The 25,055-nt window shown below is 35.1% G+C and overlaps 1 protein-coding gene across 4 annotated transcripts in view; it reads left to right on the top strand.

Moving 5' to 3' along the window:
- Nucleotides 1-20,726, top strand: part of Spart (spartin) — a 62,845-nt gene extending 42,119 nt beyond the window's left edge. For all 4 annotated transcript variants that reach the window (XM_047552099.1, XM_047552097.1, XM_047552100.1 and 1 more), the window contains exons 5-9: nucleotides 1,182-1,305; nucleotides 9,704-9,898; nucleotides 10,938-11,096; nucleotides 11,277-11,367; nucleotides 19,528-20,726. In XM_047552099.1, coding sequence (XP_047408055.1) covers nucleotides 1,182-1,305; nucleotides 9,704-9,898; nucleotides 10,938-11,096; nucleotides 11,277-11,367; nucleotides 19,528-19,801 — 843 coding nt within the window. In that variant the 3' untranslated portion in view covers nucleotides 19,802-20,726. The remainder of the gene's footprint in view (nucleotides 1-1,181; nucleotides 1,306-9,703; nucleotides 9,899-10,937; nucleotides 11,097-11,276; nucleotides 11,368-19,527) is intronic.
- Nucleotides 20,727-25,055: the final 4,329 nt, after the last annotated feature.

Below are 25,055 nucleotides of genomic sequence, written 5' to 3'. Positions count from 1 at the left end.
TAGATGAGAAAAGATATAATAGAATATCTTAACTCCATTTTGAATGATGTTGAGCATCTGTGCTTAAAGGGGCCTTCAGTTTTTTCTGCATATTGCTATTCACATACTTTGTTCATTTTTATTATTGGTTTGTTAATCTTTTCTCAGTTTTCAGGAGTTCTTTATATATTAGAGATAGTGGCCCATAGTCAAAGGTAGAAATTGCAAATATTTTATACAGTTTGTCTTCAGATTTTACTCTCAGGTGGTTTTTCTCCCCCTTGTAGAATTTGTTTTTTGGTGGTTTTTATTTTTTTTTTTTTTTCAAGTTATTTTACAATACTGTGATGTCTTCGTTAAACTCTTCCTCATTTCTCATTTCTTACAGTGAGTTAATTTGGCTTTGAGATTTTAGGTGTAGCAGCTGGCTTTTATATTAGCAAAGCGCATTTATTTCTATGCTCCCCATTTCCATTTAAATGGAAGGGCAGGTCATTCTGAGTAACACGTTTCAAATTAAGATTTTTACTTGATCCCTACCAAAACCAGTGTATTCAGATATATCTTTCCTTACCAATTGAATTTTTTAGCAGAAATCTTTTACCCTTAAGTACCATGTGTGCGTATTAATTTCTAGGAATGAAATTTGTGTGAAGGAACCATAGTCTATTCAAAGAAAGAAAAAAATTAGTTAATTTAAATATTATTTGATAAATGTTCTGTTGGAGTTCTGTTGGTATTTAGTTCTTATCAGTGGAAGCATTCATAAAAGCAGAATAATTTTCAGCTTCGTAGCAATTCTGGTATTGTAGGGTATTTTTTCCTTTCTCTCTCTTTTTTTTTTTTTTTGGCCAGAACTGGGGATTGAGCCCAGGCCATGGCATATGCTAGGGAAGTGCTCTACTGCTGAGTTACTTTGCTAGCCTTTTTAATTCTATTTTAAGACATGGTCTCATTGTTACCACCCAAACTGGCCTTAAACTTGGGAGTCCTTCTTCCTCAGCCTCCTGAGTAGCTGAAATTACAGATGTGCACCAAAACACTGGGCCATTATTGTATTTTTTAAGACATATTAGTAACTAGGCTAACAAGTTATTTTTACTACTTATATCTAGTATTTGTTGGCTCAATATTTTATAACATAATTGTTCCCTCTTCTACTAAATTAACTTTCACATTTTAAAATATTTTTTACTGTTTAGACTAAAGATACTTCAAGTGAAGAAATTAATCTGAGTCACATTGTACCCTGTGAGCCAGTTTCAGAAGAAAAGGCAAAAGAATTGCCTGAATGGAGTGAGAAAGTGGCTCAAAACATTTTATCAGGTATTGTGAATTTTTTCCCTTGTGACCTAAAACCTCTGTAACCCACTGAAGGCATTGTTTGTAAGGGAATATTTTGATAATAATTTGTATTTTGTTTTTAAATGATCAATTATAGAAATACTTAAAGGTAGAAGGAACTAATGTCTTAGAACCACATATTGTCATATAAGTGTAAATTCTTGGCATATTGTTGTTACCTTTTTTACTTTTGTGAAAACAGAGTAAGAAACTTTAGGAATCCTCATACTCTTAAATAGATCTGAATATAAAATTCCTTTCCCCTTTGAGATTTCTTCCCTTCTCCTTACTCCTTCCCCCTATTAGTATGATCTGAATATTTTTGTCCTCTCCCCTCAAATCCCTCTGCCCCCCAGTTTATATGTTGAAATCCAAACCCCTAAAGTAATAGTATTTGGAGGTGGGCCTTTAGGAGGTTAAAGAGGGAGAAGCCTTCACAAATGAGATTAAGCCCTTATCAGACTCCAGAGAGCTGCCTTGCCCCATCCAATTCAAGGACACAACTGAAAGGTAACATTTGGTGAACCAGGAAGCATGTCCTCACCAAACTCTAAATCTATTGCTACCTTGGTCTTAGGGTTCCCAGCTTCCAGAACCATGAGAAATAAATTTCTGTTGTGTATAAGCCACTAATTTGTGTTATTTTGTTAAGGCAGCACAATGTCTAAGACACACTCTGAAGTAAATGAAAAGATACCAGTCTTTAGAAGTATATTAGTTAGCCTTCTGGTTACCATACGGAAATACCTGAGGCAATTATCTTTATAAAGAAAAAGGTTTATTTATCTTAGAGTTCTGTTGGTTCCAGTTCAAGATTGGGTGGTGAAAGCACAAGGTGCATTTGTGGGGAGAATAGGATATACATGGTGGAGCATGGAAGCAGAAAAAGATGAAAAGATTGGGGTTTCATCATGAACCAGGTTCATGAGCCAGGAAGCCAAAAAAGGAAGAGATTGGGGTTCCATCATCCCCTTTGAGGATATGCCCAGTGAACTAAAAGACCTTTCTCCCATAAGGTCCCACCTTCTAAAGGTCCATAGCACCTCCTAATAGCACTATTCCTGGAACCAAGTATTTAACATATGGACTTTGAGAGACACTGTCTACAATCAGGTTATAGCAAGAAGTAAAATGGCACACATCATATCATCTCAGAAGGGGGGTTTTTCAAGATGGTAGAATAGAGGAAATCACTTTCCTGACTACTCCATGGCATGAAACCAAAAGCAGATAGGTAGCTTCTCAGGAGGGTGGGTGAGAAATGGGGGGGGGGGGGGGCTACTGTACTGGGATTTAATACTGGACATTTAAAGCAGATTTGGGACTCAGGAGGTTAGATATAATAAAATAAGAAATCCCCAACACCACCACTGCTGCCACAGCCACAGGCACCAGCCAGAGCAATCCCTCCATGAGAAAAGTGGAGGGATAAGGGAATTAAAGGAACCCCCATTTTTAGGAGGCCCTGAAGTGTGTCAGGGTACAGAGAGTTTAGAGATCAAAGACACTGTCTGACTAAACTGAAAGGTGTTGTGCACAATATCCTTGTGAGGGAAAGAAACCGTATTATTCCTGGATTCATATGGAGGACAGAGGAAGGAATCATTTTGTAGCCATAGCACAGGGGCCAGCAGCTGAGGGAACCATTTGCTGGCAAGCCCCAGTTTGGCCTGAAATACAGGCCTGGCAAACCCACACTGCAACATAAGAGTATGCCTAACTGACCAGGAGAAAATCAAACATGGACAGGGGTTTTCACTAGAATACTTGTTGTGGAAACCCACTCCACTTTTACCCTTCCCTGCAATCTGGCTGCTTCCCAGGACCAGCTGGTAGAGAATTCAAAAGGGCAGGGGCAGGAGAGATTGAATTTGGAGACTGAACTGGAGACCAGGAAATTTATGGTCCACCGGTGACAGAGTAGACTAAGCATTGACTCTTTCGCCACACAAATGGAACCCAGGGGAGATCTTGGCGGGACAGTTTTCTAGTATGGACCAGAAACTGCTGGGCCCTGGAGGGGAACTGATTTAAAATCTCTAGATCAAATGGCATTCAGCAGAGTCTGGAGCCTACCCAAGCCTAAACCCCACCTCTAGGAGTTCCTCTTTTCTTATTCCAGCATCCCCACCCTGAGGGTGGAACAAGCATCACGCTCCAGATGACCCTACCTAACACTGCTGAGAAGGGAAGCTAAGACTTTTGAAGTCCAGCAGAAATAATTCTTTAACTTTTCATCAAGATCTTTTTTTTTTTTCTTTAATTGTGACCTGAATGGCTCATGGATAATTACACATATTCATATATATATTTTTTCTCATTTGTAGAATATTTAAAGCCAGTTATTTTTCATGGATCAGTATTTTGAAGACTGGGATGTTTCATTAGTATGTTTCATTGTTATTTGGTCTTTTTTATTTTAAATTTTTACTTTATATATTTTTTCTAACACTTGTGTATCCCATGATTCTCTTTAATTCTGCTAACAACCAATCCCTATTGTTCTTTCACTCTTTAATATTTTTACTTCTATGTTCTCTTATATAATTATAACATTCTATATCACTTCTGTTCTTTCCCTGTCAACCATTCAAAATCATAAATAAACCCTTTTGCAAATTTACTGTTTTTACTGTAGGCAATAACTGATCAGATCATTTCTATTTATTGTCACAGTTAACTTTGTAGATGTCACAGCAAGGACTATTTGGTTTAAGACTGTGTATTGTTTGCATTGGTTGTTGTTGTTAATTGTCTCCCCCTATGAGGTACTGGAAACCTTCAAGGACACTATCAGTTCACAGGGTAGAAACTCTGCTGCCTCAGATCCATACTGTTAGATGGATAGACCAAAAAAACAAAACAAAACAAAAAAACCATGAAAAAGCAAGGGAACAAATTGCTGTACATAAACCAAGATACTTTAGTAACAGAATCCACCAACACCATAGTAGAAGAAATGTCAGAAAAGGAGTTTAGAATGTACATAGTTAAAATCATCTGTGATGTAAAGGACAACATAAGGAGTAAAATCAGAAAGAAAATACAGAAAGTAAAAAATAAGAAATTTCGAAAAAAAAAATCAAGCAGAAATCTTTGAAATGGAGGAATCAATAAACCAAATTAAAAATTCAATGGAAAGCATCACCAACAAACTAGACCACTTTGAAGACAGTTTCACATAATAAAGTCAAAATATATAATCTTGAAAATAAAGTTGACCATGAAGAAGAGATGTTAAGGGACCACAAACAGATCTTCCAAGAAATATGAGATAACATGAAAAGACCAAATTTTAAGATTTATTGGGATAGATGAGGGCTTAGAGATACAAACCAAAGGAATACACAATCCTTTCAATGAAATATCAGAAAATTTCCCAGATCTAAATAATGAAATGGAAAAATCAAATACAGATGCTTATCAGTCTCCAAATACACAAAATTAAAACAGACTTACTCCAAGACACATTTTTATGAAAATGCCCAACATATAAAGATATAATTTTAAAGGCTGCTGGAGAAAAATGACTGGTCACATTTAGAAGGAAGCCAATCCAAATCTTGGCTGACTTCTCAACCCATACTCTCAAAGCTTGAGGTCTTAAAATAATACATACCGAACTGATGGAAATGGATGCCAACCAAGAATACTATACCCAGCAAAATTAAGCTTCAGTATTGACAAAATAAAAACCTTCCATGATAAAGGTTAAAAGAATTCACAACTAGAAACCTGCGCTAAACATACTGAATAAAATATTTCATGAACAAAATAAAAAATAAAAGTGAAACCCAGCAAAGGGAGGGATTATAATAGAAGAATAGTCCATCAAAGGAGACACTAATTCAGAATAAAAACCAGAAATAAATCAAAATGAATAAAAATAATTTTTCAATAATAACATTGTATATAAATAGCCTAAATTCATAAATCAAAATACAAACTGGCAGATTGAATTTAAAAACCAGGCCCATCAATATATCAATATGCTGCCTTCAGAAAACTTACCACATAGGCAAAGATAATCCACAGACTGAGGGTAAACGAATGGGAAAAAACATTCACATGGATCTCATAAACAAGCAGGGGTTTCTATCCCCAGATCAGATATAGTGAACTTCAAGCCAAAATAAGAGACAAAGAAGGACTTTTTATACTGCTTAAGGAAATCATACATCAACAGGATATAACGATCATAAATATTTATACCTCAAACAATGGAGCATCTGTGTACATCAACCAAACCTTTCTCAATTTCAAGAATCAAATAGACCACAACACAGTATTACTTGACTTTAACACACCTCTCTCATCACTGGATAGGTCCTTTAAACAAAAACTAAATAAAGGATAGATCCTCCAAGCAAAAACTACATAGAACTAAAAAATATAATTAATAATTAGACTTAACAGACTTATATAGCATAGTTCATCCATCAATGGCTGAATATGCTTTCTTCTCATCAGCACACATAGCAACTCTTAGCAAATACATAATATCTCAGGACCTTCACCGGAAAGACTCAAATGTTGCCTAGTCATTCTATAGTTGGGGACTGGAATCATCTAAAGGTTCCTTTACTCACACTTTTCTCATCTCTGTTGGGAGAAATCAAAGTATAGGACACCAGATGGAATGCCTTCACATGGACTCTTGTGGCTTGACTTCCTCACAATATGATCACCTTCGGCTAGTGTGGCTTCTATGGTAGCTCAGGCTTTCAACTGTGAATTGTCCAGTAGACAGAAGCTGTATTACTTTTTCTGACATATTCTGTGAAATTTCCAGTATTGCTTAGTTATAAGCAAGTTATATACCTGCCCAGATTCATCAAGATGTAGTATGTAATATAGCCCACATCTCAGTTGGAAGAATGTCAAGATCATTATAAAAAGAAAAACAATGGAATAGGAGATGCTGGGTTTTGGCAGTCTTTAGAAAATACTACCTGTCACAAAGTCCTATCCCTCCTAAGTTCTACACAGATCCCACACAGTGCTTCTACTGGAACAAGTAGAACATCCTTGAAGCTAGTTAATCTTGGGAAAAAGTCTCTTTAGAGTTGTTGTTGTTGTTTCTTAAACTCTCAGCAATGCCTTATTTTAAGTGAGATCTTTCTCTAATTACTGCATTCTAGTAATACTTAAGCAGCCTTTGCTATTTGAGACCTTGGTTTCTTCATTCCATTAACTTCCTTTTCATTAGGGCTAGAGGGCTTAGTAATATCTGTCATAGTTGGTGACAGTAAAATCATTTCACTGCCTAATCAGAGTGTATCTCTATGAGCTTTTTAATAGGTAGAATGAATAATAACTAGTTCACCAAATACTAAAGGCATAAGTAAAAAAGAGAAGAATAGAAAATATTTAAGATTTACTTGAGGGAAAATTTTCTGATCTGTCATGAGACTATTTCTACCTGACTCATGCAAGCTCTATATAAAAATGAGTAACCAGCTATCTAAATTGAGCTTTTTCACCCTAGCTTATGGTTGGTTCCTGTTCACTGTCAAAGGATGAATGAAAATAAGCAAATGCTAGTCTTAGGTTTTATGAATATGAAAAAATGAAAAAAGTTAAATAGCTATATTTAAAATTTACCTGTGTTGAATATTGGTGTAAGAAGGCAGCTACTATATAGTGCAGTAGGGTCCAATAAACTAATTTTGGGGGTTGGGATAGTACACTGATCTGAGTATACCATTGAAGTCATTTACATTAAATGGTTCTAAAAAATAAAATGTCCTTGGAATGCCATATTTGCATTGTGCTTTTTGAAGACCTGATAGAAATGAGAGAAGCAGAAGCTTTAAAAGTTGTAAGGTCGCAAAATAACATCAAGGGCATTTTAATGTACCCTCTTAATTCTCTAATCTCCCTGATTCCATAATTACAGATGGACTCTAGGATTCTTTAAACAGTTGACATGGAGTGTGGGAGTGTGGTCAGTTTTTGCTTATACATTCTAATATATTTAGAGCCAGCTATAATTTACTCAAAGTTTCTCCAAGATAGGTGTTTTTTATTAACATCATGTGCCTCTGAGGCCTCACAAGAAATTTTCCTTTTTGGTTAATTCTATCTGTCAAAGGATAGTCACAAAGAAACTCTTCTGTTCTTCAGTAGATTATTTATAGGACTCCGTTGGCCCAATATGGTCTTCTGGCTATTAGATCCACAGAGATCTTTCTCTAATATAGGGGATATAGAATAAAGAAAACATCATCAAAGAGTTATCCTATATTTAAACAACTTATACTTTGATGGGTTACATGGTGATTAAATGCTAAAATAAGTCATTTGTAGATTTTTTAGTGGACCAAATAAAACAGGATAATAAAAGATACATGTCATATGATTGAGAATTTATAACTTTATTTCTGCCAGTTCCTCCCCTCTGTTAGCCAAATATAGAATATCAAAAACTGAATTAAGGGCCAGAGATATAGCTCAGTTGGTAGAGTGCTTGCCTCACAAGCACAAGACCCTGAGTTCAGTCTCCAGCACTGCAAAAAACAAACAAACAAACAAAAAACAATTAAGATTAATGTTCTAAAACGCATATTTCTTGTAAAAAAATATTAAACACTTAGAAAATTCAGATCTGTATCATCTTGGATTTCAGTTGGCCTTTTACCAGGAGAGAAAGCTGTGGTTTGGGGTTTCTATTTTTAATAACATGTTTAAGGGGTTGGGTAATTGTGAACTGCAGTGGTTGGGTTTAAGTGAAATTTTTCTGAGTTACCTGCCAACTTTTCATTTGTTCAGCATCCATTCATTGTCTGCCATATGTTGGCATTATTTAGTGCATACAAATTAAACAAATCAACCTCTGTATTTGGTACTACATGTGCCATTTAAGAGTTCTAGATAGCTACCAGTAAAATATTGTTTCTTTACCTTCTTTTGCAGTATCTACAATTTTGACATATTTACCTATGTTATGCTTTTGCCTGATAATATATTGTTTATTTTCATCTAGTATTTTGCTTTATTAGGCCTATGTTCTTTTATCTTATTTCCATTTATCCTTCTCGATCATCAGTGGACTTCATCTCTTTTCTTTTTCACAGAGTTTAATTTTGGTGTTATAATCTCCTTTGTTTCATTATCAATTCTCAGTCGATTCAGGTTCAGCCAGTTTTTTATTTCTTCAAATTTTTCAACTTATAAGTTAATAACTCTAAAAACTTTTTTGAAGGACATGTTCAAGCCTTTTATTGTTATGGGAGCCTGTTCACCTAGGTTTATGAACTGGTCCTCCCTCAGAATTAGTTGTTGGATATGATTGTGGGGTAGGATTAGTGATGGAGAATGGGATAGGGACTGAAATAGGAGGAGAAACAAAAATTTTTCATCAGTTATTTCTTGCCACTTTTTCTAACTTTTTTCCCACATGATCATCACTGGATGCTTACTTACGGGCTGGAGTAGTCATGTAAAACTAGGTCATAGGCCTTCACAGAATATATTTAAGTATTTTATATGGATAGCTTTAAAAGTTCACTGTTTCAGGGTTAGCCAAAAAGGAGATTGTTTAAATTTTAAGCTCTCTATAGAGGAGTGAAACACTCTTAACTTCTTGCTTCTCCTACTGTACCTTTTCTTGGAAGTTGCCAGTGACTGAGAACCCTTTCTCCTCACCAAAGATGATCCTGGAATCCTATTTTCCCTCTGCTAGCTGCTTTTTGATCAAAGTAGAGTTAGGGACCATGGTGATGAGAATGGCAAATCATCTAGGCTTTTCATCTTTCAGATTTCCTCTTCTCGTGCAGTATTTCATGTTAAGTTTTTGTCAGTCAGGTTCAGCAATCTGAAAAGGTGCTGAGAATGGGTTTAGGATACAGGTAGGAACAGGACCCTCTTTCCTGATGCTTTTAGTTTAAAGCAAGCAGGAATTTATGTGGTGTTTGAAAGAGATCCTTTGTGTTTGCATTGTTTGTGTCTTTCTCCCTCAGGATTTCATGGGGGGAAAGTAGTGCCTGGACCAAGGCAAAAAGAACAAGAATATGTGGATCCTCCAGCCAAATACTATCTTAATGGAACCAAAACTCAGAATTAGTATCTAACAATAGTTGACTGTAGTAGGTAACATGGAGATAACTACAAGTTGTAGTACCAGCGTACAGTAATATGGAATTCTTCATGGAGAAATGTCTAACCTAAGTACTGAAAGATAAGTTTAGTTAGAAAGAAGGTGTTTATTCAAGGCAGAAAATTATAGGTTCAGATTTGGCTTGAAAGTTCATGGTATCATATTTGTGGGATCTGAATATTGAACTCCTTTTATTTTTTTCTTGTCAATATTGCTTATTAAAATGTTTAAAGATATATAATGACCTTAATGCTGTACAATTAATAATTTTTCTTTAAATAGGTGCTTCCTGGGTGAGTTGGGGTTTAGTCAAAGGTGCTGAATTTACTGGTAAAGCAATCCAGAAAGGTGCTTCTAAACTCCGAGAACGAATTCAACCAGAAGAAAAACCAGTGGAAGTTAGTCCAGCTGTCACCAGGGGGCTTTATATAGCAAAGCAGGCTACAGGAGGAGCAGCGAAAGTCAGTCAATTCCTGGGTAAAGTAACTCTAGATAACTTTGCTTCTTTTCAGTTAAGTTAAAAATAATCCCTTAATCCACAGTTAATCTATATATTCATTTAGATGTTTTAATCTCAAACCGAATTAGAATGAAGCAATTTCACCATGCTGTTTATAGTGAGGCCTGTATGCCAACAACATCAGCCTATCTGGGGGGTCTAGAAATGCAGACTTTCAGGAACCAGACACACCCTACTTATAAGAATCTTCATTTTATAAGATCGCTAGGTGATTATTTTTTGCATATTAACATTTGAGAAACTGATAAAGGGTAGTTTTGATGTGTTGAGAAGGAGAGTATATGTATCTTGGAAAGGAGATTCAAATGTATTTACTATTCTTTGAGCTTCCATGTAAGGAATATGACACATTCTTTGGTGGACCAGAGCTCACTGCACAGTAGTTGAGGGTCAAGAAAAAGGGCTACATTGTTTGAGAGAAGCTGATTTAGTGACTCTGGTGCTAGTCTTCCCAAGCTTTATACTTCTTCCTTTGTCCTTTGAGAATCAACACTAAAATCTGATGCTGTAATATGGTCAAATTCCTAATGGATTGCCATTAAATGAGTGAGATTGTCTTCTTTGACACTAAATAGTATTCTTTGAATCACATTGTGGGTTATTTACTTTTGTAAACTTAAATACCTTACTATTACTTGAGGTATTTGCTGCTAGAGAGAAAAAATATAAATACGCTTTTTTGAAAAACTAAGGGTGTACCCAGTTTCATATTGGCAGCAGTCATAGAAAAGGTGGATGGTTTTCTTTTAAGCACAAGTGCCAGAAAGAACGTGTGTAGCCATGTATGGCAAGGTTACCAGTAGATAGTAAACACAGCTTTAAGTGAAATGTTAACCTTTGTTTTAAAAACAGCCAACCTAGCTCAAGTAGAAATGGTAACGTTATCCAAAAAAGCAATTTTAAATGTTTTTAAGAATTTTGCTAAATAAGAGTGGTAAAAATCAAGGGAAGAACAGATTTTCTAACCCACCCCTCTTTTTTTAATGGTCATATTAGTTGATGGAGTTTGTACTGTAGCAAATTGTGTTGGGAGAGAACTAGCTCCACATGTCAAGAAGCACGGAAGCAAACTTGTTCCAGAATCTCTTAAAAGAGACAAAGATGGGAAGTCTACCCTGGATGGAGCTATGGTTGTTGCAGCAAGTAGCGTTCAAGGTAATAAAAAGACCCAGAATGTTACGCTATGTTAGTTTGGTAGGGATCAAACCTTGGCCTTTTGCATGCTAGACAGATGCTCTAACTCTGATTGAGCTACATTCCCAGCCCTCAGCAATTTTAGCTAGGAAGCTCTGTTTGCTCTGAGCTAGATTTACTTACTTTTGAATACATTTGCAGGATTTTCAACTGTCTGGCAGGGATTGGAATGTGCAGCTAGATGCATTGTTAACAATGTTTCAGCAGAAACTGTACAAACTGTCAGATACAAGTAAGTTGAATTTTATCATTTTAATGACTAAATCTTTTGTATAATTTGTTAAAATCCATGATGATTCAGATGATTATAATTTTTTTTTTTTTTTTTGGCGGTGCTGGGGATTGAACCCATAAAATTCTTTTTGTTAAGTATCTGATAAAACACTTTTTCCCCCCACTATGTTTCCCAAATAGGGAGAAGAATAATATTTTTAATATTATTAAATATTAATAATTTGTGATTTTGTGACTGTGACTTTGCTTTATGTTACTATTTGTTACAAATGTTTACCATTAGGGCAAAGAATAGGCTTAATTTCTTTAAAAAAAACTTGCATTTTTTTGTATTATTAACTACTTGTTTTTGATGGTGATGTTTGTCAGAAAAGAATTGATTGAACTATAATACCCTTTATTAATGTTAGCCTGCTGTTTGTACCAAGACAAATTTATGACACATCTTGACTCTAGTTACCACTGTACATTTATATTGGAAAGGACAGATGGTATATCTATTTTATATATTAAGAAATGGGCAAATATAGAAATGATTTGCACATCCTTATCTGGTAAGTAGTGTTATAATTTCCTTCCAGTTTGGCTTTGAGATCCCTGGAGTGTGTCTGTAAATCCTAGTTCTGCCCTGGTAGGGCTTCAGGGGAGGTAGCCATGGGTGTTTACAATGCAGCTTTTAGAATTACTTCTTTATCCTGGCAGATGACCCAGTGCCTAAGTGTCTAACTTCTGACCATGTGGTATTCTTCTCACAGGAACCTTGTTTATGCTGGCAGGCACCCTTGTGTCTCTTGACAGACTTGTATCCACTTTATTCCTACTAAGATAGTCGCTAAGAGATCATTAACTGGAAGGACAGTTAAGTTTAGTTGCATTGGTCAGGTGAGACACAGAGGAGGCAGTATAACATAACAAAGAAAATAATAAAAGCATTATGTTACAAATCCACTAGAGAAGAGGGGTACCCACAAGAGCTGTCAGGAAGTCTGGAGACAGCAGGGTTACTCAGTGTATCAGGAGACAAAGATTTGTGTAAAAGAGAGGGAGGGAGGGAAAGAGATCTATAACACTGTTGCTTTAAGATCCATAGACATTGTCCCTTTAGCTTTCTAGTGGGAATTATGGATTGGCTAGTTTAAAGAAAATGTGTGAGAAAAGAATTTATTCACATGACTCGGTGTGGGCTGTTCAGTTTTATCATGGTCAGCAACTGTGTTGGATTTTTGAGTCAGCAAGATGAGGAACAAGAGGACTCTACCACAACACAGGGGAAGTTTTAACTAGGCCAAAAGAGGTAGGATTCCACAGGTTTCAACAACTTAGGTCAGACCTAAAAATGGATGTTGTGGCAGCAACTGTATTAAGTTTATGACAGGTGATATTAAAGATGAGATTTAAAACAAGATCTGCATTTAGCTCTTTTTCTTTCTAATTTTACTGCCTTTATAGTAAGCACTAGAGGAATCAAGATCTGAACACTAAATCTAGTATGAAGGACAGGACGTGATTTTCTTAGCTTTGAATTAGTTTTAATTTTATGACATAGTTACAAAAGGAAAAAACATTAATAGTGTTCACTATTCTTGGTAGTATTTCTTGGCATTTGTATTTACATATTAGGCACTGTGTTCAGTATTTTTCATATGTATTATTTAATAGTCTACATTACATGTATCTTCATTTTACAGATGAGGAAATCAAAGCACAGAGTTAAATACCTTGTTAAAGATTACAGCCCTCGTAAATTGTAGGGCTGGGGTAGAAGTCAGTGTTTATCATCAGAACCTGTACTCTGCAGTGCAGAGAATAGTGCTGGAGCATCATAACCTTTCATTGGTGGATAATCTGTGCAAGTTTAGTACCTAGAGTTTTTGTAGCACTACCTAATGATTTTAGACTCCTTTTGATTTAGGAAATACTAAACTTAATTTTCATCCTAAATTGGTTTGATCTGCTCGATTTAGGCATGGATAGCTTTGAATCAGAGCAATGTAGCACAACATATTGTGCCAGTTTTACCAAAAGAGTTGAAAATAGAGTACATCAGAAATTCTTCTGATGGAAATGTAAACCCTCACCTTCCAGTTCACCTCTTCTTACTTGTGACACTGACCTCAAATATTCACTATTTTTTAATGCTCTTGAGTTTATTTTGATCAGTCATTTGAATTAGAAAGTTTCTCTTATAAACAAGAGCAGGATTCAAGTCAGAAGTGCCTTTTAGACCCAGAGTCAATTATGTTTAGATTATCATTTGTTGGCATAATTAGATAGTTACATTAGAAAGTGAAAGTGCTGTTGGGTTTTTTCCGAGTTTGAGATTCATGTAACTAAGAAGTACTGGGTTTTGGTATAGATTTTATATTTCTTGTCTTAGAAATATGATAAACAGAATATTTTAACAGTGGTTCTAAGTTAATTTATTTCTATGATGGTGTATACTGGAATTATTTTTATCTTTTCCTTCAAACATACATGGATGAAAAAAAGGTGAGAATTTAAGTAGTTTTGTATTTAATTATAGGAATGATTCAGTTATTGTAGTAATTTAATTTCAAATGCTTAGAATATTAAAAGGATGGGAAAGACAGTGGGGAGGAGAATAAAGAATTTTGTCCAAATAATCCTGTTTTCTCACTGACAGAAATAAGCTAGCCTTGTAGTAGAAGGTGTCTTTTAAGAGAAGAAACTTAAAAGTATTGAGCCAGTAATAACTTAGTGATAGAACTGAACACATGGAAGATCTAGTTCTGTCATTTAATTTGTCAGTTATTTACATAGATTTATACCTTTTTACAACCTTATTTATTTACATTTATTATAGTGTCAAAAAGCAGAGGAGCATTTGTGTTGTTATACTCTAATTCAACTAAGGATAGTAAACCAAAGTAAATTTGTATTCTTATTGTAGTGATAAAATGTTACTCTCTCAAATAATTTGTTTTAAATCTACTGTTATATGCATTATTCCTGGGAGAATAATAATATATAAACTACATTATCTGATTTCTGGTGATATAAGCCTATACAGAGGGTTAGCTACATTCTTATCATTTTTTAGGTAAATGTATAAGCACTATTAAGACTCAGTTTATTTTTGTCAGCTACATTAGTAGTTTTGTCTACTATAGGTACAATGAAAATAAGCAACTTTAAATCTGCTGTGCTAAATTGCAGTATAGTACCTATTACATAATATATAACTAGATTTCACTATTGAGCTCCTTTAGTTCCACCTTAAATTGATGAAGGAAAATAATATAATGATATAATTAGACTTTTTATTTTACCCTAGCAATATTTTTATCTTGAAGTGTTCGTTTTTGAAAAATAATCTTAATAATAAATATTTTCCTGCAAGAAATTTACTGTTGTATGACATAGTATTTTTTGGTTTGTTTACAATGAAATTAAAATGTCCCTTAAAATTTGCATGGAGTGAAGGGGTAACTCCAATGGCAGTTGTCATATTACTTGAAACTAGTTCTTTATGACATATACTCAGCAGTTACAAATACAGAATCTCTTTTTCCATGCGACATCTGTACAAATATTTAAACACTGCCATTGTGCCCTTTACCTGTTTTTTGTTTGTTTTCTATGTAATCTCAGTTCCCTTAACAATTCTGTATATAAGGGACAGATTGAAAGTTTATCAGTATTCTTCCCAAAATATGGCATATAGAATTGAATTTAATATTCCAGATCTATTGTGATCACATCAAACACAGTGGGATTTGCTTCCCTTATCTTGTTCATATTTTGCACTTGATAAATATGGCATACAAGTCAGAGTATGTTTTTGGAGGCTGTTACTTTATTAATTCATAACAAACTAGGCACTTTTTGAAAGTAAACCTTTATAATTGAACATTTATCTTTGGACAGTGCTATTTGTACCTAAAATTTAAACTTTTCATTTATACTGCTTAATTTTACTTTGTTGATTTTGACTCATCAAGTCAGTTCTTCATTTTGGCTTTTGCTTTTAGTGTGTGTGATGTTAGCCAGCCTTCCACTTTGTGTTTCCAGTGTATTAGAAAAATACTGGCTTTTTACATATAGCTTTCTTCATGGAATTTTAAAGGATAATGTCTAATCACATGCTTGCTTACCTCTCCTGATTGACCTTGTATCAGTATTTAATGCTTGTTAAGAATGATGAGTTAGCAGTCTACAAATGTAACAGTATTCTCATTTAGCACACTTTTCCATTTGGTCTTATCAGACTGTTGCTCAGGATTGTTTTCTTCCACATCTATCTTTTACATATTTGTTCTCTGTAAGGTTTTTCTTTGTTCTGTCCTCTTTTATTCATCATGGGTAATCTTATCCACACCTGTGGATACAGTTATGACCAGCACACCAATAACTCTCAAACCTATGTTGTCTGTTAACTTATGTCTTAATCTTTAGGCTCAAACATCCAGATTACATACCACTACAGACATTCCTGTTGATTTTTATATTTATCCCTTGCTCTCAAATGTTACTACCTTAGAATAGACCCTCATTCTAAGCAGAGTTAGAGGGATCTTTCTAAAACATAAATTTGATCATGTCATTCCATTGGTAAATATTTTATCATTTTCCTTCAATTTAAAAAAAATTTTTAACTCCTTAGCTTCATCTATAAGATCCTTCATAAACTAACCATAAGTTATCTACCTTTGATGACTAGGTTAATAAAAATCTACTTCAAATATTTCAGGGTAATATGAGAATAATTTGAAGGTAGCATTATGAATTGATTCACATGGGAAAGGTGTTTGATAGTTGTGATTGAAATGTCACTATAATTAGTAAAATCCAGAATCACTGGCAAGATGCTATCTTTGTTGATATGACTGAACACATTAGGAAAATTTCTAAAAAGTCTGATTCATATCCTAAATATGATTTATTTAGAACATATTTCATGGTTTATTTTGTATTATTCTTCATTTAGCAATGTTAGTATATGAAATCTAACTTCTTAATTAATTTATTAAAAAGATAAAAAATAAGCTTTATATTCTTGCCAGATGTATGTTTCCTATAACTTATTAGCAGTGTAGTTTGAATATGAATGAAACAATGGACTGAGCAGTTAATTACCTAGGAAGAGAATAGATGCTTATAAGAAAACTGGTTCTGAGTCTTTGGGAAGTAGATAAGATAGAGGTGAGCATATATTTAAAAATAAACAAAACTGATGAAAAGCCCCTTAAAACATATTTAATACTACTATAGAATTTTCAAAGTGCTTTCACATATACATCATTTTATGAGATAAAGAAGTTGGGACACAAAGAGTTTGGGACTGAACCAAGGTCATATTTGGCTAGTTTTTTGCACAGCTGATATTAGAATCTAGTTTTCTGATTCCTAGTTTTGTAACTGTTATTCCTAGCTTAACAAAAATTGTCATGATAATGTAGAAGAAACAAAATCAACAGGCGTACCAAAACAAATTGATAATATATTATTAAGGACAGTGTAGTTTTTAGAATTGTGTTACACATAGAAATAGCATGAGTGCAGTGAGAGGTATCAAACTTTTAGTAGAATAGGGAACATTCCAAGTATCTAGAAGTAGAAGTTGATTAATCTGGAGGATTTCCTGGACTTGAAAACATGACTGAGGCCAAATTCCTGTTATGGTGTCACTTCATTATAGCTCACACAGTCCCAGAGAGGTAAGCTCTAAGGGAAACTGGTGTCACTAAGAGTTACGGTTACTTTTTTAGTACTGAAATAGCCACTACTCCTACTACCCCTTTTTCTTGTTTAGTCGTAGCCTTTGCCACCTGACAGTATTTTTTTGTGACTCAGGCTTGGTTGTCTATGAGAAGGCCCCCACTATGTTCTGTACCATTAGCAAATCCTGCAGAATGCTGAGGAGTTACAAAACAGACATGCCTGTAATCTCAGCCACTTGGGAAACTGAGGCAGGAGGATCACAAGTGTGAGGCAAGCCTTGGCAACTTAGTGAGACCTTATCTCAAAATAAAAAAATAAAGCTGGGTGAAGGGGCACACCCCTACAATACCAGTGGCTCAGGAGGCTGAGACAGGCAGATCATGAGTTCAAAGCTAGCTTCAGCAACTTATTGAGGTCCTAAGCAACTTAGCAAGACTTTGTCTCTAAATGAGATATAAAAAAGGGCTAGAAATGTGGCTCAGTGGTTAAGTACCCTGTGGATTCAATACCTGGTATCAATAAATAAATAGATAGATAAAAAGGGCTGCAAGCTGGACGAGGTAGCCCATGCCTGTAATCCCAGCGGCTCAGGAGGCTGAAGCAGGAGGATCACAAGTTCAAAGCCAGCCTCAGCAACAGCAAGGTGCTGAGCAACTCAATGAGACCCTCTCTCTAAATAAAATACAAAATAGGGCTTGGAATGTGGCTCAGTGGTCTAATGCCCCTGAGTCCAATCCCCATTCTCTCCCCCCAAAAAGGGACTGGGAATATAGCTTAGTGATAAAGCACCCCTGGGTTCAAAGCCTAATACTACAAAAAAAGAAAAAAAAAAAGTCATCCACAGAAAGCAGTAATAGGAAGCTTTTCTCTCCCGTGCCTGGTGAGAAATCCCTTGGTCAAGAGTTAGCACAGACTTAAAGTTCGACTGACTCTGGGTTCTGTCTATATGATTAGTATAATGTAATTATTAACATTAGGCAGAGGACAGAATGGAATCATCATTGAGTGCCATAAGATGATTACTTCACACAGCACTGGGTTTGAGGAAAGCCAGACACAAGCCAATGAAATACCAGCCACTGTTTAAGGCCAGGCTAATAGTAATAGGACTTGTTAATTCAGAAGAGAGATCCTGTGTTGATATAATAACGTCCAGATGTAGGTCCCAAAACACCTATACAACTTTCATGTGTCCTGGGAAAGGTATAAAATTTTGCATTTTGGTGGTTGATTATTGTTTAAGCAATCCTGTACTTAGGGAAACATGTAAACAAGAAAAGCTACTGTACCAAGGGGTAGAGAATAAAACAAATAATAGGGAGATAGGTTTAATATCCTTGCATAGGATTTCAGGTTATATTTTCTGAGATATAAAAGACATGTAGATTATTGCCAGTAATGACTACTTTTGTATATGTTTTGTAATTTCAAGTACTTTGCTACACATTTGATGCTCAAGAAACTGAGGTGTAGAGAGTGGGAATTAATAATTTCAGTCCTTAAATATTTACTGATAGGCCCTGTTTTAGGTGCTTAGGATAAAAGATTCCCCTCTCCAGTGAGCTTTATATTTTAGTGAGACAAATAAGCAATAAATAAATAATTTTTGTTAAATAAGTTCTATAACATTTAGAAAATGTAAGTTTATGGAAAAACTAAAAGTAATTCAAGGAGGAATTGATTGGCAGTGAGGTGGGGCATGTGAAATAAAGCCATTTGAACTGAGAAAATAATAGTTGAAGGTGAGGCAGTAGCTACAGGAAAACAAAGTAGATTCCAGCCAGCAGGGAGATCCTAAGACCTTTCTGTGCTTGGTAGATTCAAGGAAAAGCAAGACCAGTGAGTCTGCAGGAGAGTGGGGTTCCAAGGAAAATGTCATAGAATCTGTGCTTAAAGACAACTGTACTTTGGCGAAACCTCCTGAGTTTAAGCTAGAATGTGAAACCATTTATAATGACTCTAGATTCTCTGTACTGCAGTTGCTTCAGTGAAATTTTTTCCTTATATTTCTGGAAGGAGAATATGAAAAAAAAGACTAATTAGCAACCTTTATTATAATTTACATATTATTCAGTAGTATTTTTTTATTTTCAAACTTCTTTAAGTTTTTATTATTATGTGGTGTGCTGAGGATCGAGTCAAACATGTTTTTTTTTTTTTTTTCTGGTTTTGTTCTTAATTTATTTTTATGTGGTGCTGCTAAGAATCCAGCCCACTGCCTCATATGTGCTAGGTGAGTGCACTATCGCTGAGCCACAGCTCCAGCCCCTTAAGCATGGTTTATACTGCAAGAGAAACAATTGCTTTGTCACAGTGTGATTTCATTTTAAGTTGTTAAATTGAACCTTAAGGTTTGATTTTACTTTATAGTGATAACATAGTGATCGCATAATTTATTAAATACTAATTCAGAAGATCTTATTTTGTATTTAAAATTTCACTGCATATTTTCTTAATTTTTATTTTATTTTGTAAGATACGGGCATAATGCAGGAGAAGCTACACACCATGCAATGGATTCTGCCATCAATGTTGGTGTAACTGCCTATAATATTGACAACATTGGTATCAAAGCAGTGGTGAAGAAAACTGCAAAACAAACAGGACAAAGACTCCTTGAGGACTATCAAATAGTTGATGCGTCTCAGAGAGAAAGTCAAGAAGGAGTAACAAATGCAAATATGAGAAAAGAGAAGGATGAACAGACGGAAGAAGTAGAGAAGAAAGAAGCAAAGAAGAAAGATAAATGATGGACGTGCTGGAAATCACCTATACCAAAGCCTTACCAGTTGGAGGAAATTTTGTTAAATAGGCAAATGTGGAATTCCCTGCAGATAAATCAGTATTTTTAAAAATGCATTCATTCCTACAAGTGACCGTCATACATTTTATGACATGTATTCCACTTACAAGGAACAGTCAGTATTTTTGCACCTGGTCTTTAGAAATATGCAGTTATATTCTCAGTAAATTTATTTTTCCCCGAAATGCAGCCAAAATATTTTTGCAGTTAAAATAAAGCTTATAATACATGTGCTATAACCTTCATTAAACTTATTATAAAACTATTTTTATATCTGTTATCTTTCAGAAAGTAGGAATTATATATTTACATAAAATTTGGCATTTAGTAACCTTAGTTCTATTTATAGTGAGAAGGAATGACTTAACATACTGCCTCCTCTTTTTGCATTAATTGTGGATCTTTTTAGACACTGATCAGAATTTTCAGTGTGTAAGCTAAACAAAAACTATCATCCTGAACTAAAAGAATTATCAAATATTTTACAAGTGTTTTCAAAACAAAAATGAAGTTGATCATGAAAAATTAGGTTCTGTAAAAATTATTTGGTAGCTTATTGTTGGTTCTGAAATGAGATTTTTTTTAATTTATAAAATGTGAATACAAATACATCTGATAGTCTTTTGGATTAAGAATGGTATTGATCTATTAAGAGCCTAGGAAATTTTTCAGTATATGAGTGGTATTACATTAAAATTTGAGGTGATTTTTATGAGCTTAATTAGACAAAAAGTACTCCAAGAAATAACTTTGCCCTATATTCTGTTTTTCTGAAAGGCTAACACTTTGTAAAAAAAAAAAGAAAAGAAAAGAAAAAGAATATAAGCCATTGAATTTACTGATGGTAAATATATTTTTATTTTTGGTTTTAGCCATTAAAATTTATATTAAAAAGCCAATAAGTTATTAAAAGGGAAGGTCCTATTTGTGATAAGGTAAATAATATGAAAATGTTTAGGCTAAACCCAGGGTGTATAGACACAATAGTTTTCACTTTGGTATAAGAATACCCACTGATCTTAATTTAAACTACAAATAGATAAGTAAATACCTAATGGCATTTTATTTTTGCTTACTGATTTTAAAAGATTGGTATTGATTTTCATAGCTATAGTCTATTGTAATCATTTCTGAATCTCTAGAGGCTAGTTTATTGCACTTTATTTGAAAATGGCTAAAGAAAGCACTTTGTGAATAAATTTGCTGAACTGCTTGGCCTTAAATGTATTCATTGGGCTTGTCTTTTAGGAACACAGGATTGGTAAAGCTTTTTCATACCACCAAAGATAATGTACTAGTTGATAAAATAGAAATAAAATTGAATTGGTAAGTAGCCTCTAGTCAGTCTCTGCTTTGTTCATGTTTAAGAAATGAAATGGCAAATCATGGAGCCAAAGTTTGAATAGTTACTAGAGGTCCACAGATACTCCCCATGGACCAAATCTAGCCAGCTACCTGTTTTCAAAGTTCTGTTGGAACATATTAATTAAACCCATTTATTTACATCTTGTCTATGACTGCACTCTCGTACCCTACCAGAGTTAAATAGTTGCAAGAGACTATAGGACCCACAAGCCTAAAATATTTACTCTCTAACCCTTTATAAAAAAATGTGCTGACCTCCATCTTAGAGCAAAGAAAATGAACCTTCTGTCCCCAAAGAGTTGGGCCATGCCACCCTCCAGGTATAATTGAATGCATTCACCAATCTGAAAGCTTTCTGAACCCTGTCATTCAGGGGTTTTACAGAGACCCCATTTTATGAGGCAAAATTAAGTCATTGGCTGTTGGTAATTAATGAATCTCAGCACACCCCCATCCTCTTAGAGGTCAGAGTTGGAGGGACATATAGAGGAAGAGCCAAACTTCTAACTACCTGGTTGATTCCTCTGGCAGCCAACACTCATCTTTCATAGAATAAGGTGTGGTTGAAAAGCGATTACTATGAATAATCAAAAACACTCCTTGGAACATTCCAAAGCAGTGGAGCTCTGTGCCAGGAACCACAGATGAATATCAAATTCCTATTTTGTACACCATACCCTCACAAAAAATTCAAGTGTCTGGGTATCCCATGGTCCATCAAAATTAGCCATCACAACTTCTTAGCCCAATTTTCATTATCTAGAGGCCTACCATGGTTTGAATGTTTTGTGTCCCTTCCCAAATTCATGTTGAAACTTAATCTCCAATGTAACAATATTAGTAGGCAGGACCTTCAGGAGGTGATTATGCTATGAAGTCTTTGCCCTCATGGGTGAGATTAATGCCTTATAAAAGGACTGAAACTCACAAGGCAATTTTTTGACTTTCTACCTTGTACCACATGCCTCTTTCACCTTCTGCTCTTTACCATGTAAGGACACAACAACAGGGTACCTTCTTGAAAACAGAGGGCAGATTCTTCCTATACACTGGATCTTCCAGTACCTTAATCTTAGGCTTCCAGCCTACAGAACTGTGAGAAAGAAATACCTGTTCTTTATATATTACTCAGTCTCAAGCATTTTGTTAATAGCACAGACAGACCTAAGACAAGACCTTTTACCTATCTGTGCTGAAGTTGTTGAGACTCAACAGATGTAATAGTGTAAAAAATAATGTGCATGATTCTCAGCACTGGAAAAACTACGAATTTTCATTTTATAGAATAGGAAACCAAGGTTATAGAGAGGTTAAATAACTTGCCCATGATCAAAAAGAATGGTATTAATCAGGAGAAAAAAGAGGTCATATACTAGCCTCAAAAACGAAGGACCTATGTAGAATGATAGGTCAGTCTTCTGGTCCTTCATTAACAGATTCAGAGAGACAAGGGTCTTTATGGAGTTCTTCTGACACCAGCTGCTTAACAATGTTGATATTTTTTAATTACAATTACAAATGGCTTGATAGTTGGTAGAAATTTTCCCAAGATACTAGCAATAATTCATCAGTTCTAGATTTTTGTTATAGTTTGAGCTTTCCCTGTCTATAGGTTTTTTAAAAAAATTTTTTACAGACTACATTTTGATTCATTTATACAAATGGGGTACATCATTTCGTTTCTATGATTGTACATGATGTAGATTCATACCACTTGTGTAATCATACATGTACACGCATGTGAGGAAAAAGGCATACTTTTACATTGCTGGCAGAGTTGCAAATTGGTGCAGCCACTCTAGAAAGCAGTGTGGAGAATCCTCAGAATACTTGGAACAGACCCACCTTTTGACCCAGTTATTCCACTCCTTGGTTTATACCCAAAGGACTTAAAATTAGCATACTACAGTAACACAGTCACATCAATGTTTACAATAGCTCAATTCACAATAGCTAGATTGTGGAACCAACCTAGATGCCCTTCAACTGATGAATGGATAAAGAAACTGATAAGTATATATATACAATGGAATATTATTCATCCACAAAAAAATAATAATAATATGGCATTTGCTGGTAAATGGATGGAATTGGAGAATATGCTAAGTGAGATAAGCCAACCCCCCCAAAACAAAGGCCGAATGCTTTTTAGGTATTTTAGGGAAACCTAAGCAAGTGTTAGGAAAGGCACTTTCATATGCAGAATCTTATGACATTCTCCATAAGGTGCCCCAGCCACATCAGAATAGGCCTCAAGTCTGGAATGCTTCCTTATCAAGAAATAAAGAGCTTCCCTCTGCAAAAAAAAAAAAAGACCACATAGCCTGGGCCTTTTGTGGGAATACCTTTCCCTGTTTCAGACTCAGTATTGCTTTGATCTGCCTAATCATGCAGCCATGGTCCTCAAGCACATCCCCAGTTTTCAAGTGTTTTGTAATCCATGAGGAAAGGGGTTAGGGTTGTTCTACAGCACAAGAGAAATGCATGCAGGCAAACTATCCTGGTTTGGCAGCCTGAGGTGGACCCACCAGCCATGAGTAACCCTCATACACTATTGGAGCTAATCTTGCTCTGTTTCTATGTAACTTATGTTGTTCCAACCAGTGCTTGATTGCGTTGTGTTTTCCTTGCCAACTGGTACTAAGATACAATGAGCAGAAGTATTTGTAGTCCTGTTCTAAAATCAATGAGGATGGTGTTCTGCTTGACATTCAACCAGTCATAAGATTTGTTATGACTCATCACTTTATATTCTACTTCTCAGGTAAATCTGATAAATAATGCTATGCTCAAAGGTCTTTCTCTGGTCTTTTCTTACCAAACTAAATAGGTGTTTTAAAACAGACTTCCAGTGGATTTTCCAGTTTTGTACACATACCTATTTGTACACCAAAAAAAAAAAAAAAAAAAAAAAAAAATAACCTCGTGTAGCTTAGTAATTGACTTGGGAGTTAAAAGGACTTGGGAGCAAATGTCTGAGGTGAAACCACTCTCAGTGATGACAAGATTGAGAGTACGGCTGTGGAAGAGAAGTGGAAATACAAGTGATGAGAGTTGTGAATTGAAGGGTGAGATTGTAGGATGGAACCAGCCATGTGGAGATACGGTCAGCTAGGAGTATGGCAAGACTTACAATGGAAAGATCCTTTTGTTGTCACAGTAGAAAACACTGACTGTGTAATCTGGATGAAGCCAGGAGAGAGTATATTTTGCTATACAAAGGAGGCATGAGGACTAGCAAGGGCAGGTATTTTACAATGAGCTGGAAGAGTAATGATCTGGAAGTAGCATTAGAGAAGGAGCAGATTCTTGACCTTCCTGGCCCAAAGGAGAAAGGAGATTCTACACAGGAAATCAACAAAAGTATCAGTTCTTGGTTTCGACACCACAAAACATATGGGTAAAGTGTGCATCAGAAAAACTTGAAAGAGTATATAACATATGACTAGCTTTCCTTTTATTCCCAGCTCATTCTTACCTCTGCCCATCAGTATAAAAGAGAAAAAAATTTAACAACTCTGGCTGGGGAAAAAGGGTGGAAGTCACCAAGATAGAGAACATACTGGTAAGTGTCTTAGAGGAGATTAAGATAAATTCATATTATATTTCTTGGGTTGGGGATGTAACTCAGTAGTAGGATGTAACCTAGCTGTGTAAGGCCCTGGATTGGATCCCCAGTAAAACACACACACACACACACACACACACACACACACACACACACAAAAGAAAGTCATATTACGTTTCTCTTTTCCATTAAACTATAGGTTTATTGAAAACAGTATATTTAGCATCTTTGTACACAAAAACTCAATTTTTTTTTAGTTGAACTTATT

The sequence above is a fragment of the Sciurus carolinensis genome, chromosome 5, assembly GCF_902686445.1.
Source record: "Sciurus carolinensis chromosome 5, mSciCar1.2, whole genome shotgun sequence".
In the NCBI taxonomy this organism is placed as follows: domain Eukaryota; kingdom Metazoa; phylum Chordata; class Mammalia; order Rodentia; family Sciuridae; genus Sciurus; species Sciurus carolinensis.
This window is presented reverse-complemented; position numbering and strand designations above follow the sequence as displayed.